Source organism: Aspergillus undulatus (assembly GCF_047715775.1).
Source record: "Aspergillus undulatus strain CBS 261.88 unplaced genomic scaffold BDV17scaffold_10, whole genome shotgun sequence".
In the NCBI taxonomy this organism is placed as follows: domain Eukaryota; kingdom Fungi; phylum Ascomycota; class Eurotiomycetes; order Eurotiales; family Aspergillaceae; genus Aspergillus; species Aspergillus undulatus.
The window spans coordinates 118,459-132,718 of NW_027396614.1; the positions used below are offsets into that span (position 1 = coordinate 118,459).

Consider the following 14,260-nt stretch of genomic DNA (forward strand, 5'->3'; position numbering starts at 1 on the left):
TAGGCCTCTGGATAGAACATCCGGAAAGCAAGGGCTGAACCATACTTGTTGAGCAGCATTAGAGTGGCGTTTATTTTCTTCTCATCTCTTTCCTATCTCTTCCATATGCATGAAGTTCAAGAGCTATGTCCTTTATATCATCTCATATACTCTCTTCCTGTCTCATCCTCTTCTCTTATTTTCCTATGTATCTCCTTTGTCAAGTATGTAGATGTCCATACCTCGTCTGTCCTTTCCATCTTGCATCCAGCATCCGGTCTCGCTTCGCATTTTCATGGACTTTGTTCTCTACGGCATGTGATCGCCTGCCTGTTTCACGGGTAAATTGCGGCCCCATTTCTTCTTCTTCCTTCTTTCGTTTCTGCTAGCTGTATACATATGATATTATCAAGGACAGAAATGCAGAAAGATATTCGGAAATATTTGTGGCCTTTACCTACCCAATTTTAGACTTTTGTAGTTATGGAGTATCCGCTAGTCAGGTTCCAGCTGGTGTACTCTGGTTCACCCCTTCATCAAAGGAGACGTGTGCCTAGGTAACAACGTATCCATCTCGTCCAATGACGTGACGTATTAACCGTTTAGTTCTGCAGTACGTAGATCATAAGGATGACATCCAAAGTAAGTGGTTGAGTAAGTAGGTAGTAGTTATGTAGATTATAAAACGCCAATGCCCGCAGAACGCCTTGTACAAGTCACAGTCACCATCGCCGTCACGTCACATCACATCACGTCACGTCCAAAATAGGTAAAGGGAAAGAAAGTCTTGTTCTCAGCGAGTCTACTTAGACCCCCATCCGCGCAACTTCATGCCCTCCTCAATCGCAGTCCAAATCCCCTCTACAACCTCACGATCCCGCCAGCGACCAGCCCCATTGACACCACCTTTCTCATCCCAGCGCTCAACGCCGAAGCTGCGCACGCCACGGCCCCAACCGCGGACTTCACGGGGGACGTCCTCGCCGCGCCAGCCGACATAGATACCGGAGGCGTGCTTGAATAGTTCCGGAGGGGAAGACCACTTGTACGACTTGAACTGCCAGGTTTGGCCGGTAGTGAAGACGGCGACGAGGCGCTGCCAGTAGTCGGGCTTGAAGTTTGCGGTGCTGTCCACGAGGATGAAGCGCGTTGGTTTGCGGTGGGATTGCGAGCCGGCTGTGACGGCGCGGGAGGAGGAGGTTGGGTCGGCGATACCGAGGGGGCGGTGGATGTAGAGGATATTGTTTGTTGCGCTGGCCATGCCGTGGGAGGGGTGGTCTGGGGGCACGAAGACGCCGTCGCCGAGGAAGGAGCGGACGTTGGACATGCGGATGAGAGAGGAGGCGGAGGGGGAGAGGAGGATGATGGGGTCTTGGGTTTTGGAGGTTCCTTTACGCGGTTGAGAGAGGCCGGCTGAGGGGGTTGGGACCATTGCGTGCGGTTTGGCGCCTGGTTTGGTGCCGGGGGGGTATTGGCCTGTTCGTGATCGATTGCGGCCGAGGAAGGTTTCGGCGACTTTGCGGACATGCGAGAAGTCCTGTCATTTCAATTAATACCAAAGGTGGCTAGCAAGGCTCATACATCCTAAACTCACTGTCTGCTTGATACCTCGTAGAACGCTGTTGCGGTCTCCTAGTTTGCGCTCCCCGTTGTAGATTTCCTGAAGTCTAGGGTCAATGACCTTGCCGGCCTTCCCAGCTGCAGCTCCCGCCGTAGGAGCAGCAGGGGCAGCAGAGACACCCGCCGCACCGGACGCGACATTGGCAGAAGTCTGAGCCTGAGCTGCGGCCGGCGGGACTGCAGCGCCTTCGAGGGGCTTGATATATTCACTGTCATCTGAAGCACCCTCCAACCACGTAATGAGATCCAAGCGTTCGACGAACGATAAATTTTGCGCCTGTTCTTCGGGTGCACCTTCGCCGCCCTCCTTTTGCTTGAGCGACTCGTTTAGGTCCTGCACCGAGGTAATGTACTCTGGAATCGCAACATCCTTTTTCTGATACGCGAAGAAGATACCGCGGAGGTCGACTGGGGATTCGGAGGAGCTGGAGATGAAGCGGGTGGGTGTATTGAGCGCGAGTGACTGCGGTAAAGGGTGTTGAAAGTATAAATGCGTCGCTTTAGCTAGGTCTTCGGTTGCATTGTCCGTTGAGAGGTCGGAGGAGGTTGTCGCGGTGGGCAAGCTACCAGCCGCAATGGCGCGACGGAGGGCCAGGAGGGGATCCTGGAGTGAGGGATCGGTGGCCATTGTTAATGGCAGACAATATGACACTCCGAATAACCGTCAGGCGGTCCCGTGAAGTAAGCAGATTCGGGGTGGATGAGTTCGGGAGACGTGCGGTGGTGACAATCGGATTCGAGCTTCACTTCCATTGACAGAGTCTGTCACGTGACGCATCCAACATTAAACCTCCCGATCAGCTTCATGCCATCCATCCTCACTTAACTTCCAGTTCCGACGCAAATTCTGCCTATCTTCTTGGGAATCGCTGGGTCGCATTCGTACTTGGAGGGAATCAATTCAAAGGAGTAGAATGCATCCAAATTCTCCTCTATACCTTGGAGCATGACCTAGGGTCATTGCAACCTAGAACGATTAGGGAGGGCATGAACGTTTCAATAACGAGAAGTATTTCGGACTTGAACAGCTTTCTCTCACAACCGAATGAACTCTGGAGTTATTTGGGTCGACCGGACAGAGACCCGCGTCTTTTCTGTGTCCCCCGTCAAGGTAGAGACCATCGAGGAGGAAGCGATGACAGCTTTGCGATTCCGGATGGCCTTTCCAGTTCAAATCCCATCCAATATTGCCGAGGCGCATCATGTTCCTGGCCCGTGGGCGCCAACCCAGAGAATGCAGTGGGTGTGCTGAAGAATCGATAGACCAGGGACATGCCCGTTTCGATCCGGAGTCTTTGCCGCTCATTTGTCCGGCCCTGTGCGTCGAAGTCGTTTCATCATATATGATCCAAGAAGCGCCAAGATCCAGGAGATCACTGTATGGTCGTATTGACCAGACTAATCTATTGTCTTTACAGTCTTATCCTGCATGAATATCCAAGTTTCGTGAAGAATGTGACCAGGAACCCGGGTATTAGGGAATTAGGGACGGAGTGCTGCAAGATGGTCTATAAATGAAGGCAAGCGACGAGGTGCCTTGAAGCAGTTGACTTTTTGATCCACTCACTTCTGCTTGTTGACATTCAGGTTAGCGAAACATGTTGCGCCTCCTCCTAGCAGGGACATTTGCCGCCAAGGTGCTCGGCCACGGCCATATCACCAACATCATCGTCAATGGTGTTTCATACGAAGGCTGGAACATCAACACCTTCCCGTACATGGCAGAAGTGCCCCTAGTCGCCTCCTGGGGTACACCGAACACGGGAGGCGGCTTTCCGACTGACGGGTATAGCGCCCCTGATATCATCTGCCATCTCGACGCTGCCAACGGTGAGGGCTCAATTCCCGTCACTGCCGGCGATAGCATCCATCTGCAATGGACACTCTGGCCAGAGACACATCATGGGCCCGTTCTCGATTATCTCGCGAACTGCGGTTCCAGCTGCCAAACTGTCGACAAGACAATGCTTGAGTTCTTCAAGATCTCCGAGGTCGGACTCATTGACGACTCCACCGTCCCTGGGTACTGGGGTACAGACGAGCTCATCGAGAACAATAGCGCGTGGCTCGTGAAGATCCCCGAAGACATTGCACCCGGGAACTACGTCCTACGCCATGAGCTGATTGCGCTTCAAGGCGCGCATGAGGAAAACGGAGCGCAGAACTACATGCAGTGCATCAACTTGCAGATTTCGGGTAGTGGGTCGGCGCAGCCTGAGGGCGTCCTCGGTACCGAGTTGTATACCTCAACCGACCCAGGTATCCTGGTCGATATCTACCAGTCATTGACTTATACCATTCCCGGACCGAGCTTAATTGCTGGAGCGTCTGCGGTCGCGCAGTCTACCTCTGCTATTACTTCAACCGGGACAGCGATTGTCCCAGGAGCCACGGCATAAGCGGTAGAACTTATGTTGCTCTGATGTTCGGCTGTGGCAGCTTGGTCTGTCTTTTTCTGTTCGTTGTATATAGTCTGTTACAACTCTTTCATAGCTTAGGGTTGTGAAAACATATTAACTGGGAACTGCTATCAGCCTGAATGGAAGAGATGTTTCGGCCATGGTTGACATGACAGAAATGATATCCGGGTTATGGAGTCAAGGAGCAGACACCATTCGTAGACCTAGATCTTAAACTTCGCCTTTAGAAATTAGCCTGAGAACTCCAAATATAGCTCTATAGCCGCAGCATGAAGACCGACCACCGAGTCGTACTAGTAAGAATAAACCTAAAAGCCGCCGCAACCTCGGCAAATCGATCAACGCGGAGCAAGGCATGTAGTACAGCTGCGGAGTATTTCCCCAACATCTAACTTACAACTGCTTTCTCCCTCTACAATCCACACCTTCCTAAATTCCGATCATCAAAAGACAAGAGTAGCTATTGAGTAGCGATAAGAGAGATCAATCTTACAATGCCATCCAAACCCCCACAATCCGGCCCCCGCCGCCCATCCAGACCCCTATCCGACTTCGAAGAACACACATACCAGATCGCGCAGCGCTTTGCGGGGAGGACTGATGCAGCCGATGTACGTACCTCTTCCACCCTTCTAATCGAACCTATACTAATATCCCCATCCAGCGCTGGTCCATCGACATCCCCGCCCTAAACCTAACATTCGACTCAGCCAGCCTAACCCCAACACCAAGCATCTCATTCACATTCACAATCGCGCCGAAGCACTGCAATTACCTCGGGAACTTACACGGCGGGTGTGCGGCCACGCTCTTCGATGCATTATCGAGCATGATATTGCTCGCTGTTTCGAAGCCGGGGTTCTTTCAGCTCGGTGGTGTTAGTCGGCATCTTAATGTTACGTATCTCAGGCCTGTGAGGGAGGGGGAAAAAGTGAGGTTGAGGGCTAGCATTGTTAATGTGGGGAAGAGGTTGGCGCTTTTGAGGGGGGAGATTGTTAAGGTTATTCCTGGGGGAGGGGAGGGGGAAGGGGAAGTTTGTATGGTTTGTGATCATGAGAAGGCGAATACGGATCCTGGGCCGGGGAAGTTGTAGAGCTGGGTTCCGTATGATTTGATCGTGTCTTTCCTTGGGGTTTTCATTAGGTGGCGTGTATATTATAATGATATTTAATAGGGTCTCATTTTGTTTGATATGTTATCTAAGATATTTGGTGAGGGTTATTATTGTGCGTTTCTGTCTACCTGACTGGTTATTCTGTAAGAGCACTTCTGCAAGATAACCAGCTCTACTTCAAACAACCTGCACAATGGTAGATAGCGCGATAGCACAATGGAGACGGGATGCAAAAGGAAGACGGAGGATATGATTGCTCAATTCAAAACATCCAAACAACAGTATATTCATCCTTCAGTATGGTCAAATTACCTATTCCTCGGCAAGTGTTTGACCTTCACGGAGACCTTCAACGACAAGCTCTTCTCCGACCGCACGGCGGTAAATGTCCCGCACGTCATCTATCTTAAGTTAGTACCTCTGCTCCTTGAGTTACAGGTTGAGGGCTACTTACCGGTGGTGGTCTCAAAGTGAGATGTGGCGTCGTAGCTCTTGGAAATGAAGATGTTGTCTTTCCGGCCATCCTCAAGAGGCTCGTAGAGCGGGATAGGAGGTCCAAAGAACTTCTCTTCGATCTCGCCCAGACGCTCAAAACCGGGCTCGAGCTCAAGATGGTGGTTAGCATCCGTCTCGGCGATGGTAGAGACGATAGCGATGTAGTAGCCCTTGGGGCAGACGTTGTGCGCTGACGAGACAACGGCAATGTAAATGTCACGCTTGCGTCCGACCTGGGACTGGGGGATGATCAGCTGGAGAGAGTCGCTGCCATCGGTCTTGTCGATGGGATGGTTCAAAATGCAGATAGCCTTGAGCAGGTAGCCAGTGACCTTAACCTTGCCGGGGAAGTATGATGGGTCGGCAAGAATCTTCTTTGTTTTGGTCTCGAACTTCATGGTCTCGCCGCCCTCCTCGCGGTCCTTCATGGTGGCCTTAATGCCGGAGACCTTGCCACTGTCGTCATAGAGAACCTCATCGATATCAGTGTTGAGCATGTAGGTACCTCCGTAGATAGCGGAGAGACGAGCGAAGCCCTGGGGGAGTTCTCCCAGGCCGTATAGAGGGTAAATGTATGGCGACTTTCCGTAGCGGGCCATCGAGTTCACATACAGACGAATGCGGTTGATGGCGTCGGTGGCGGTGCCGGGCGTGTTGATGTAGTCGTCAGTCTGGTAAAGAGCCATCGAGTGACCAACAAAGTCACGGGTGTTGTCCTCCAGCGAGAATTTGTCGTAGACCTCCTTCATTGTGCAAGTAGCGATGTTCAAACCTAACCTATATTAGGGCCTGAATTCAGTCAATGGTTCCGAAATACACACCTTGGTGAGTGGATGGATCGTCAGGCTTGAATTCGCCAACCCACTCAAGGAACTTTTTGGCCCTTCGCTTCTCGAACATGCCCATGAGAGACGACCGCAGAGCTTCACCCGCGTCGGAGGGCACCTTCGCCACTGTAGCTTTGGAGCCCTTGCCCTGCTGAACGTAGCTACCAGCAATTTGCTTGAACTCCAGGTATCTTGTAACATCGGTAGAGACCAGAATATTTGTCAACTCGCCGTTTGCCATCAGGAGCTTGGGCACTAGGTCGACGTTCCAGTCGTTGACGCGGCCATACTTCTTCCAGGGCTCCTCGCCGGGGCGGACGTTGCCGTATTTCTTGAAGAGCTGCGGGAGAACAAGGTGTTAGCAATGGACGGTGCATAAGATATATTCGGACTCACAGTCTCAATGTTAACCGAGGCAGCCTCGCTGAGTTGGTTGTTAGCGGGTTGATGTTTCGTCTTAACAGCTGCGGAGCGGGGTTGCCAGCTCACCCTCCGTAGTGATCATTGCGATCGATGTGAAGCACCTTGTTGCCCTTGACACTAAGGACACTATATGGAAAGGAGTATTAGAGATGTTCCAGTAGAAAGAGACGAGGGAATCCTACCCGGAAAGCACACACTCCGTCAAGCCTAAAGTGGATTGTGAGCTCTGGCGGCAAACAGCGGGGTAAATCTGAAGGCATGTACATACCTGTGCCGAGGACGACAACGTCGTATTCGGGGGCAATCTCATCCATCGTGGAAAGTGATGCTGAAGCAGCAGAGCAGAAACGAGAGATAGCAAAAAATAGCAGATGTCCAGGAGAGAGGGGACAAGAGCAAGAGGATGCGGAGATGGTGGTGGATGGAGCTTAGCGGTGAGGTGGAAGGGGCACAGAGACTAAGAGGGCCCGGCCAAGCTAAACTATCCTCGACCATCGTCATCTCCTTTCTATCCTCCAGTCCTCCAGGGGTATAACTATTTGACACGATATCCACTAAAGCTTCTATCTATATCGCTCGGCCAAATAGTCCTTGATCTATTGGACCGGCAATGTCATGATCGTGCGAGCAATCTCCCTCAGGTGCCCCTTTTCAGTCGCAATGTCGCACCCATATTATGGCATCAGGCTCACAGCAACTCCAAGCATACTCAAGAAACAAGTCTGAATAATGAGCCTTGAATCTGAAAAGTCACTATCCTAGTCCCACATGTCAAAGATTTCTGGCCCTGGCCTCCCAGCAACCGCAAATGTATGCTTTCGGGGCTAAATAGGGTACAAAGCAATCAAACATCGAACATTGGGAACCCACGCAGAGGCAAAACCTCAGTAGAGGGAGATGATGGAAACCAGGGCGCTTCATGCTGCTCTATGTTGGTGACCTTACATTTATAATGGTCGTCATGCTCACCCAGCTACAGAATCATACCCTTCAAACATCAACTTACTAAATCTCTATCAAATTTTCAGCTCTTGACGTCAGCCCCAACACTCAGTGAACAGAATGGCTTGCCACACTTTCCTGAACAACATGTGCGCAAGATGCAAGGAAGGTTATGTTCTTCTCTCGTGTGAGGCTGCAAGACAGAAACCAGAACATTCTCCAATCCGGTACGAACGTCCTCGTGGCCCCATTCCCGTGGTATTTGCGGCCCAGCTCCGTGCTAGAAAGCCTGAAGAGGAGGCAACAGAAACCTACGGAGAGGTTCGGGGGCGTCTCTACGAGCTTTTTAACCAATGAGTTCCTGTCTATATGGATGTTCGGACGTTTAACTTTCAGCACCCCACAGAATCTCTCGCCGTGTGAATAAACTTCTTGGTTGAATTGCCCGGTAAGGTGCAACCTGGCCAGGATTTCCGGCTTATGAAGGACTACATCTTCGACTCTAGCCATAGTCCATCCGCTGCCGGCTGGTATGGCAGCTTTTCTGATTTGAGTGGCTCGGAATTTGGTCGGGACGGCGAACAAGACTTGTGCTTGATTCGCCTGGAATGGTTCGTGAAGAGATTTGACAAAATTTCCCTCTTTTTCGTTGACTGTGGGTCAGATATTCGCGTCTAGGTAGAATAGATGGCAGCATAATAAAAATCGAGATCAAAGAACAGAACTTGTAACCGGATTCTTTCTTTGCACTTTGCATTCAACTCTTCCTTTCTTCTCTTTTCAGCCTTTTTACACAAAGATCTTTGCTAAAAATACTGGTATATTTGTATCCGAGTGCCGCCCTCTCACTCAAAGCCATATCGACCGTTCTCAATCTACCTTCCTCTTTATCAACCCTACCACGACTGCCGCATCCTCGGCGAAGCCTGCCGCCACTTCTCCATCCACGAAGCACAGCTCATGGAACTCGGAGATACCCTCGAAGACCTCGAATACGACGAAGGCGTCTACCCTGTCGTCTTCAACTGCCAATTCATATACCGCTACGACGACCATCTAGAAGCCTACGCCGCGAACCTGCGCAAGAAAGTAGCAGAGACACTCTACAGACGCTTCAAGCAGAACCCTGTCTTTGCCGATGCCCGCGGCCATAAGTACCGCGGCCCCTGCGAGGCTTTTGACAAGCCCAGCGTGCGGATTAGGCTCCTCGTGGACTTTCCTTGGTATGTTGATGTTGATGATGAATTGTTTGAAGGGCGCACGCCCAGTTTGGAGGGTTGATGATGAGTTGCAGGGGCTCTGATCATTTTAGTTTGGCGCGGCTGGGGTGGTTTTTGTAGAGGGCGGGAGTGCCGCATAGGGCTCAGTGCAATGAGGGGATGTTGTGGCCGCTTTTGCAGCTTTTGGAGGGGGAATGAGATGTGGTTGCTTTTGTTGAGTGTGTTTGCTGGCTCATTATGCCTGGTTTTACTTGAAGTATGTCTCTCCTGTTTCTCCTTCACAATCCTTCCTCTTCGCACTTGGGTATCTTTATAGCATTCACAATTCCAACCTATATCTTTGTTACCATGCCTCTTTGTCGCGCGGCTGGCTTGAGTATAAATATCCTTCCCCATAAGAGGCCCAGAGGTCAATAGTGCCACAGTACCCTCATACACTGGGCCCTGACCTCTGTTCCTCCTAGGGATATCATCACCACACGAACCACCTATACCTACCACAACCTCTCTAAACCAGCCAAAAACGAGGTCACCAAAATGCCATACGCGTGCACAATATACCGAACAATGTGCCCAACCTGCAGACAGAAATACGTCAAGCTCATCAACCAGGGAGTTCAGGGCGACTACCTCGAATACAACCCAGAAACATACCCCATAGTCTTCAAAGCCCTATTCGAGCATCCCGACGGTATATTCGCTTCAGCCGAAGCCCACGGGCGGCACCTGCTGAGATCCATAAAAGTGCGTCTAAACGAGCGCTTCAACAAGGACATCTCGCTCTTCGGCGACTTGAACATGAGCCAGGATATAAATCTGAGGACGGGAGTTGAAAGTGGTGTTCTTGTGCACGTCAGTCTGCTGGTTGATTTTCCGTATCAGGGGTTGGGGAATGAAGAGTTCATGAGGTTTCTGCGGTCAATGGCGTTTATTACAAGGGAGATTGATGATTGGAGTTGTATGATTGAGATTGAGGAGGGGTTGAGGGACTGGTTGTTCGGGGGGTTGAGTGAGGATGTTGAAGATTGGGAGGCGTTTGTCTCGTCGACCCAAGATCATTTATGTATGAGTCGGTTGTGTTGGTTTATTAAGAGGGCAGGGTTGGCCAATTTTCTTTAGGTAGGGTTGGCCTGCGGAGTAAGTACTGCCTGTGGTGGTACCAGGATAGTGCTTCGTGGTTCGGGATATTGGAATCCATAGACGCAGAAAATTTTCATAAGACTATGATATTGTGAAATGCTAATTGAACATGTAGAAGTACAGAGTCTAGATAAGACGGGAAATGTCGATAGAGGGCCTTTCAAAGGAGGCTCAAAGCAATTATGGTTCCTCGACAGGATCCTCCTCATTTTGAGGTCGGTATCCCTTCTTGTAAAGAGCCTGAGCATCCTCCCAGGCATACCATCTCTCTCGGAGAACGTGCTTGATGCTGTTCTGTGTGACGCGAATCTGATCAAATCGTCAGTTCACTGTCAAATGTTGGTTCGGAAGCGGAGAGCCTTACTGCTCGATCCCGCTCTTGAGACTCCCATTCTCCGTATCCTGCCTTCAAACGCTGTCTCTCAAGATCGGAGGTGGCTATGCGGTTGCGCTCCTTGACACAAACCCACCACAAGCAATGGAGGTCGTCCCAGGATTTCTCGCGGAGTTCTTGGATGGACCAGGACCGCCCTATAACGCTCAAATTAAGCAGCTGCGCGTCGGCATACAAGACTATAAAGAAAAATCCTTGACTAACCATGCGCATTGTCATATTCCGGCGTACTCAAAGCCTGACGATCCTTCGGGAAGAATGCCCAGAGTCCATGGCCCGGGGTCGTATCGCGCTTCTCAAGGTTCTCGGGCGACACAGGCTTGGGCAGAGGGTACTTCGAAACACTCAGTTTGAACCTGGGTCCGGTTCGGTGAATTGCAGACACGGCACGCGACTTGCTAAGATCGCGCCCATGGGCAGGTGCGGTGGACGAAAAGTTCGAGCTCTGGACGGACGACCGGTTCAGAGGGAAATGGAGAGACGGCGCGAGGTAAGCGGGAGGCAATTCAGCCGGGGGGAACGAGCCGTACTGGCGAGCCAGTCGCACGACGGATTGACGGGGCATGGTGACCACAATGGCGGACTGATCTCGTCGAAGTCGGAGGCTGTTTCTGTTGGAGAGATCGGGGTCTGGGGCTCTGGCGGGAGCTGACTTTTTCCGCGGCTAGATCACGTGTCATGCTGGTCTGACCGCGGTGGTACCATGTGCAAGCTGTTGTAGCTCGACAATGTGATTTCACTATGGTATAAGATCGTAGAATATATGGCAGGGTTACTTCGAGGCTTCTTACAGCTGTCGATGTACTTTCTGTTCTGGGCAGTGTTAAAGCAGTACCGCGTCTGGGTCTCTGAATCGACTGATGTATGTAACACTTTGGCAATCCGCACAATCAGAAAAGCTGCTATGCTAGCAACACCGAATCTTTGAAGGCTATATCATAACATTATTCCTCAAAAATAGTGCTCGTAGAACGTTCAGTCACCGACAGGGTTGACGATAGAGGACGCGGCTAACTGGTCAGTGCGCAAGGCCTAAGCGCGCGGCTGTGGCACTCACTCCACTTACTTTCCAAAGGCGTCGCAACGAGTGTGGGCAAAAGAGGCATCCTGGAAACCACTCCGGTTTTTGATGCTATCGGCTTTCGGTCTGCGAACTCTGCCTCGAATATCGATCTCTCGAACTACTACCATATCCGCTGCCTCCAAAGGCCACTATTCACCATGAATCGGCCAGGTTCGTGAATTCCGTTTGTTCCCTGCGTCTCCTTTGTCGCTTGAGCTCGGTCCGGATCTCTGTTCGCGGTGTTTCTGGTACACATACCGTCTGATAGCAGCCTGGTCGCTTTCGAGGGAATCGATGCAAAGGGGTATCTCCCGTTTGCTTTGCTGCCGCAATTGCAGACGCTCCCACGGATGGTTGCTCCGCCCGCGACCTACGCTCTTCGCACCACTTCCCTCGCAAACGCCACCGGCTCTGACTGAAGCAAACAACCCGACACAGAATCTTCTTCCGCCGCCTTGATTTCCTCGCTGACAGTTCCTTGATATCCCAGGACCAGGTCCACAGCCCCTACGAGCCATGTCGGGGTTCCCCGCACAGCAACAAGCTCAAGCTCGAAATGCGACGTTGACCTCATCACGCTTGCCCAACGGGAAAATAAGTATGACAACGCCGTGATTCGCTCGATTGGTTGTTAGCGTTGCCATCGGAACTGACGCCGGAGGGATCACTAGGTAGCGGAGCGAACTGGAATTTCAACCTGCCCATGAGTGGAACGCCGGGGGTACAGGGTAACCAGCAACGTAACATCGGAACGATGGGGACTTTTGCGCAGAGCCTCAGCGGTTCGCAACCAGCTACTCCGCTCGATCTGTCGTGAGTTTGGCCTGTTACGATCTTATGGTTTCAGCTTTCGTGCACCATCAATCCGGGCGCGGTCGCCACTAACGCTTTGCTTTTCTCACTCGCTTAGTGACTTTCCCTCATTATCCGGAGCTCCCTCGCAATCGCAGGCACAGAATCAGGCGCATATGGTATGGGCGAATGCCAGCCAGCGTGGCGTGCAGCAGACTCCTGTTCAAAGACAGCAACATCCTACCACGCAAGCCCCTTCAAGAGGGCCGCAAACGCAAACTCAACTTCCGCAACAGCAGAGTCAACCTTCGCACGATGACGTTTTCCCATCCGGGTCTCAGTTCGCCAATCGGTTAGACGACTACAGAAACGGCGGACAAGGGATTAGTGGACAATTGGGCGGTGGTGCGCAACCGCAGACCGGGAATATCGAAGAATTTCCTCCGTTAGGCCGGAACGTTCCTACGGACCTTGGCCAAGATCGGAGGAGCTCATTGATGCAAGGTGCTGGGTTCGGGGCTTTCAATACCAACATGCCGTTTACCAGCATCAACCAAGGCCAGACAGCTCAAAGTCGAAATATGATGGCGAATGCGATCAGCGGACAAGAACGGATCTCATCACCGGGGGTGGCGAGCTCATCAGGTAGGATGCGCTAAACCTTGGATAGGCCGAATGGGCGCTCATTATGCTTTCTAGGAATCGCATCGTCAAGGTCACCAGTTAATCAAACGACCAACGGCGTTCCGGGGCAGGATAAGGAGGACCCAAGTACTGCTGCGATCACTGGCCAACAACAAACGGTACCAGCAGCCCCAGGGCTAAGTCGACCGTCACACGACGCTGGAGCCGACCAACAACCTTTAGCCGAGATGAGCGAACTTGATAAATTCGGTCTAGCTGGTCTTCTTCGAATGATTCATAGTGATAGTGCCGATGTTGCCAGCCTCGCGGTTGGACAAGATCTGATGACATTGGGGTTAGATTTGAATCAGCCAGAGTATGTATCCCTTGAGTGCCTAAACCTAGGGTAAGACTAAGACCAGCATCAGGCCACTGCACTCGACATTCATCTCCCCGTTTGTTGCGTCCGTGCCGGGTATTCCGTTGGAGCAGGACTTTGCTCTCCCGGGTTGCTATAGCGTGGCAAACGTCCAGCCGCTGCAGTCGAGGATTCCGAGCTTCAGTGATGAGACGCTATTTTACATCTTCTACAGCATGCCCCGAGATGTCATGCAGGAGGTTGCGGCAGAGGAGCTCATGGGCCGCAAATGGCGGTATCACAAGATCGAGCGATGCTGGTTAACGCGAGACGAGGCGTATCCCGGCCCTGTGGACGTTGAACGAGGAGTCAGTGAGCGCGGCGTCTATTTATTATGGGATCCTGCCACGTGGAAGAAAGTTAGGGTATGCTGTTCTTCTACCTCTACATTAAACCTGGATAAAATCTAACCTATCCGCCAGCGTGAGTTTATCCTTCGCTACGAAGATCTGGACAACCGAATGGACCCCAACCGGACACTGTCGCGAGTTGGATTCCCGCAGCATGGGTCTTGAGTGTATGAGTGGAGTACGATAGGAGCAATGGGAGGGTCAGATCAGCAACGGCGTTAGGTTCACTTCCAGTTTCCATATGGTCATGCGGGGGTTACCGTGCTTGCTGAGAGACAGGCGTTTCTCTTCTCAACTTGTCATGTGGTAAACGGGTAAATAGGGTATCTATTGAGACCAATCGATGAATTGCATGAACTTGGGGTGCTTTGCTGTCTAATGCAGGAAATGTACTCCAAGGCTTCTGTCTGACTCATGTTTATGTTCTTTGGCTGGCAGC

General features: G+C 51.6%; 7 protein-coding genes across 7 annotated transcripts; 4 read left to right on the forward strand and 3 right to left on the reverse strand.

Moving 5' to 3' along the window:
- Positions 1 to 616: 616 nt before the first annotated feature.
- Positions 617 to 2,402, reverse strand: BDV17DRAFT_14442 (CDC73 C-terminal domain-containing protein). Its single transcript, XM_073754360.1, has 2 exons — positions 1,574 to 2,402; positions 617 to 1,516 (listed from the first exon to the last, which is right to left on the reverse strand). The coding sequence occupies exons 1-2, from the start codon at positions 2,225 to 2,227 to the stop codon at positions 782 to 784; spliced, it is 1,389 nt and encodes a 462-aa protein (XP_073618129.1). The 5' UTR covers positions 2,228 to 2,402; the 3' UTR covers positions 617 to 781.
- Positions 2,403 to 2,901: 499 nt separating this feature from the next.
- On the forward strand, positions 2,902 to 4,296 carry BDV17DRAFT_14446 (lytic polysaccharide monooxygenase auxiliary activity family 9 protein). The gene is made up of 2 exons (XM_073754361.1): positions 2,902 to 2,917; positions 3,018 to 4,296. The coding sequence occupies exon 2, from the start codon at positions 3,198 to 3,200 to the stop codon at positions 3,996 to 3,998; it is 801 nt and encodes a 266-aa protein (XP_073618130.1). The 5' UTR covers positions 2,902 to 2,917; positions 3,018 to 3,197; the 3' UTR covers positions 3,999 to 4,296.
- Positions 4,297 to 4,513: 217 nt separating this feature from the next.
- Positions 4,514 to 5,112, forward strand: BDV17DRAFT_288842 (PaaI family thioesterase; the record flags this gene model as incomplete). The annotated part of the gene is made up of 2 exons (XM_073761504.1): positions 4,514 to 4,630; positions 4,684 to 5,112. 2 exons carry the CDS (start codon positions 4,514 to 4,516, stop codon positions 5,110 to 5,112), a joined length of 546 nt encoding a protein of 181 aa, XP_073618131.1.
- BDV17DRAFT_256492 (secretory pathway gdp dissociation inhibitor) lies at positions 5,092 to 7,295 on the reverse strand. Its single transcript, XM_073757081.1, has 7 exons — positions 7,147 to 7,295; positions 7,061 to 7,085; positions 6,945 to 7,004; positions 6,852 to 6,879; positions 6,450 to 6,795; positions 5,588 to 6,400; positions 5,092 to 5,534 (listed from the first exon to the last, which is right to left on the reverse strand). Exons 1-7 carry the CDS (start codon positions 7,190 to 7,192, stop codon positions 5,446 to 5,448), a joined length of 1,407 nt encoding a protein of 468 aa, XP_073618132.1. The 5' UTR covers positions 7,193 to 7,295; the 3' UTR covers positions 5,092 to 5,445.
- Positions 7,296 to 8,780: 1,485 nt separating this feature from the next.
- On the forward strand, positions 8,781 to 10,159 carry BDV17DRAFT_288844 (uncharacterized protein; the record flags this gene model as incomplete). Its single annotated transcript, XM_073761505.1, has 2 exons — positions 8,781 to 9,043; positions 9,505 to 10,159. 2 exons carry the CDS (start codon positions 8,781 to 8,783, stop codon positions 10,157 to 10,159), a joined length of 918 nt encoding a protein of 305 aa, XP_073618133.1.
- Positions 10,160 to 10,239: 80 nt separating this feature from the next.
- Positions 10,240 to 11,335, reverse strand: mrpl4 (mitochondrial 54S ribosomal protein uL29m). Its single transcript, XM_073757082.1, has 3 exons — positions 10,779 to 11,335; positions 10,545 to 10,711; positions 10,240 to 10,489 (listed from the first exon to the last, which is right to left on the reverse strand). The coding sequence occupies exons 1-3, from the start codon at positions 11,137 to 11,139 to the stop codon at positions 10,361 to 10,363; spliced, it is 657 nt and encodes a 218-aa protein (XP_073618134.1). The 5' UTR covers positions 11,140 to 11,335; the 3' UTR covers positions 10,240 to 10,360.
- A 314-nt stretch (positions 11,336 to 11,649) lies between these two features.
- Positions 11,650 to 14,053, forward strand: BDV17DRAFT_14503 (NOT2/NOT3/NOT5 family protein). The gene is made up of 7 exons (XM_073754374.1): positions 11,650 to 11,808; positions 12,128 to 12,235; positions 12,309 to 12,450; positions 12,548 to 13,074; positions 13,129 to 13,429; positions 13,482 to 13,836; positions 13,894 to 14,053. Exons 1-7 carry the CDS (start codon positions 11,796 to 11,798, stop codon positions 13,984 to 13,986), a joined length of 1,539 nt encoding a protein of 512 aa, XP_073618135.1. The 5' UTR covers positions 11,650 to 11,795; the 3' UTR covers positions 13,987 to 14,053.
- The last annotated feature ends 207 nt before the right edge of the window (positions 14,054 to 14,260 follow it).

Excerpts from the sequence above, each read along its gene's own strand:
- BDV17DRAFT_14442 (XM_073754360.1), bottom strand. The coding sequence starts at position 2,227 with ATGGCCACCGATCCCTCACTCCAGGATCCCCTCCTGGCCCTCCGTCGC. Across the intron at positions 1,517-1,573 it reads TACGAGGTATCAAGCAGACA|GACTTCTCGCATGTCCGCAA; the intron begins GTGAGTTTAGGA and ends TTGAAATGACAG.
- BDV17DRAFT_14503 (XM_073754374.1), top strand. Across the intron at positions 12,236-12,308 it reads CTTGCCCAACGGGAAAATAA|GTAGCGGAGCGAACTGGAAT; the intron begins GTATGACAACGC and ends AGGGATCACTAG. Across the intron at positions 13,837-13,893 it reads CCACGTGGAAGAAAGTTAGG|CGTGAGTTTATCCTTCGCTA; the intron begins GTATGCTGTTCT and ends CCTATCCGCCAG.
- mrpl4 (XM_073757082.1), bottom strand. The coding sequence starts at position 11,139 with ATGCCCCGTCAATCCGTCGTGCGACTGGCTCGCCAGTACGGCTCGTTC. Across the intron at positions 10,712-10,778 it reads GGAATATGACAATGCGCATG|GGCGGTCCTGGTCCATCCAA; the intron begins GTTAGTCAAGGA and ends TGAGCGTTATAG. Across the intron at positions 10,490-10,544 it reads CTCAAGAGCGGGATCGAGCA|ATTCGCGTCACACAGAACAG; the intron begins GTAAGGCTCTCC and ends CGATTTGATCAG.
- BDV17DRAFT_14446 (XM_073754361.1), top strand. The coding sequence starts at position 3,198 with ATGTTGCGCCTCCTCCTAGCAGGGACATTTGCCGCCAAGGTGCTCGGC.
- BDV17DRAFT_256492 (XM_073757081.1), bottom strand. The coding sequence starts at position 7,192 with ATGGATGAGATTGCCCCCGAATACGACGTTGTCGTCCTCGGCACAG. Across the intron at positions 7,086-7,146 it reads CGTTGTCGTCCTCGGCACAG|GCTTGACGGAGTGTGTGCTT; the intron begins GTATGTACATGC and ends AATCCACTTTAG. Across the intron at positions 7,005-7,060 it reads ACGGAGTGTGTGCTTTCCGG|TGTCCTTAGTGTCAAGGGCA; the intron begins GTAGGATTCCCT and ends CTTTCCATATAG.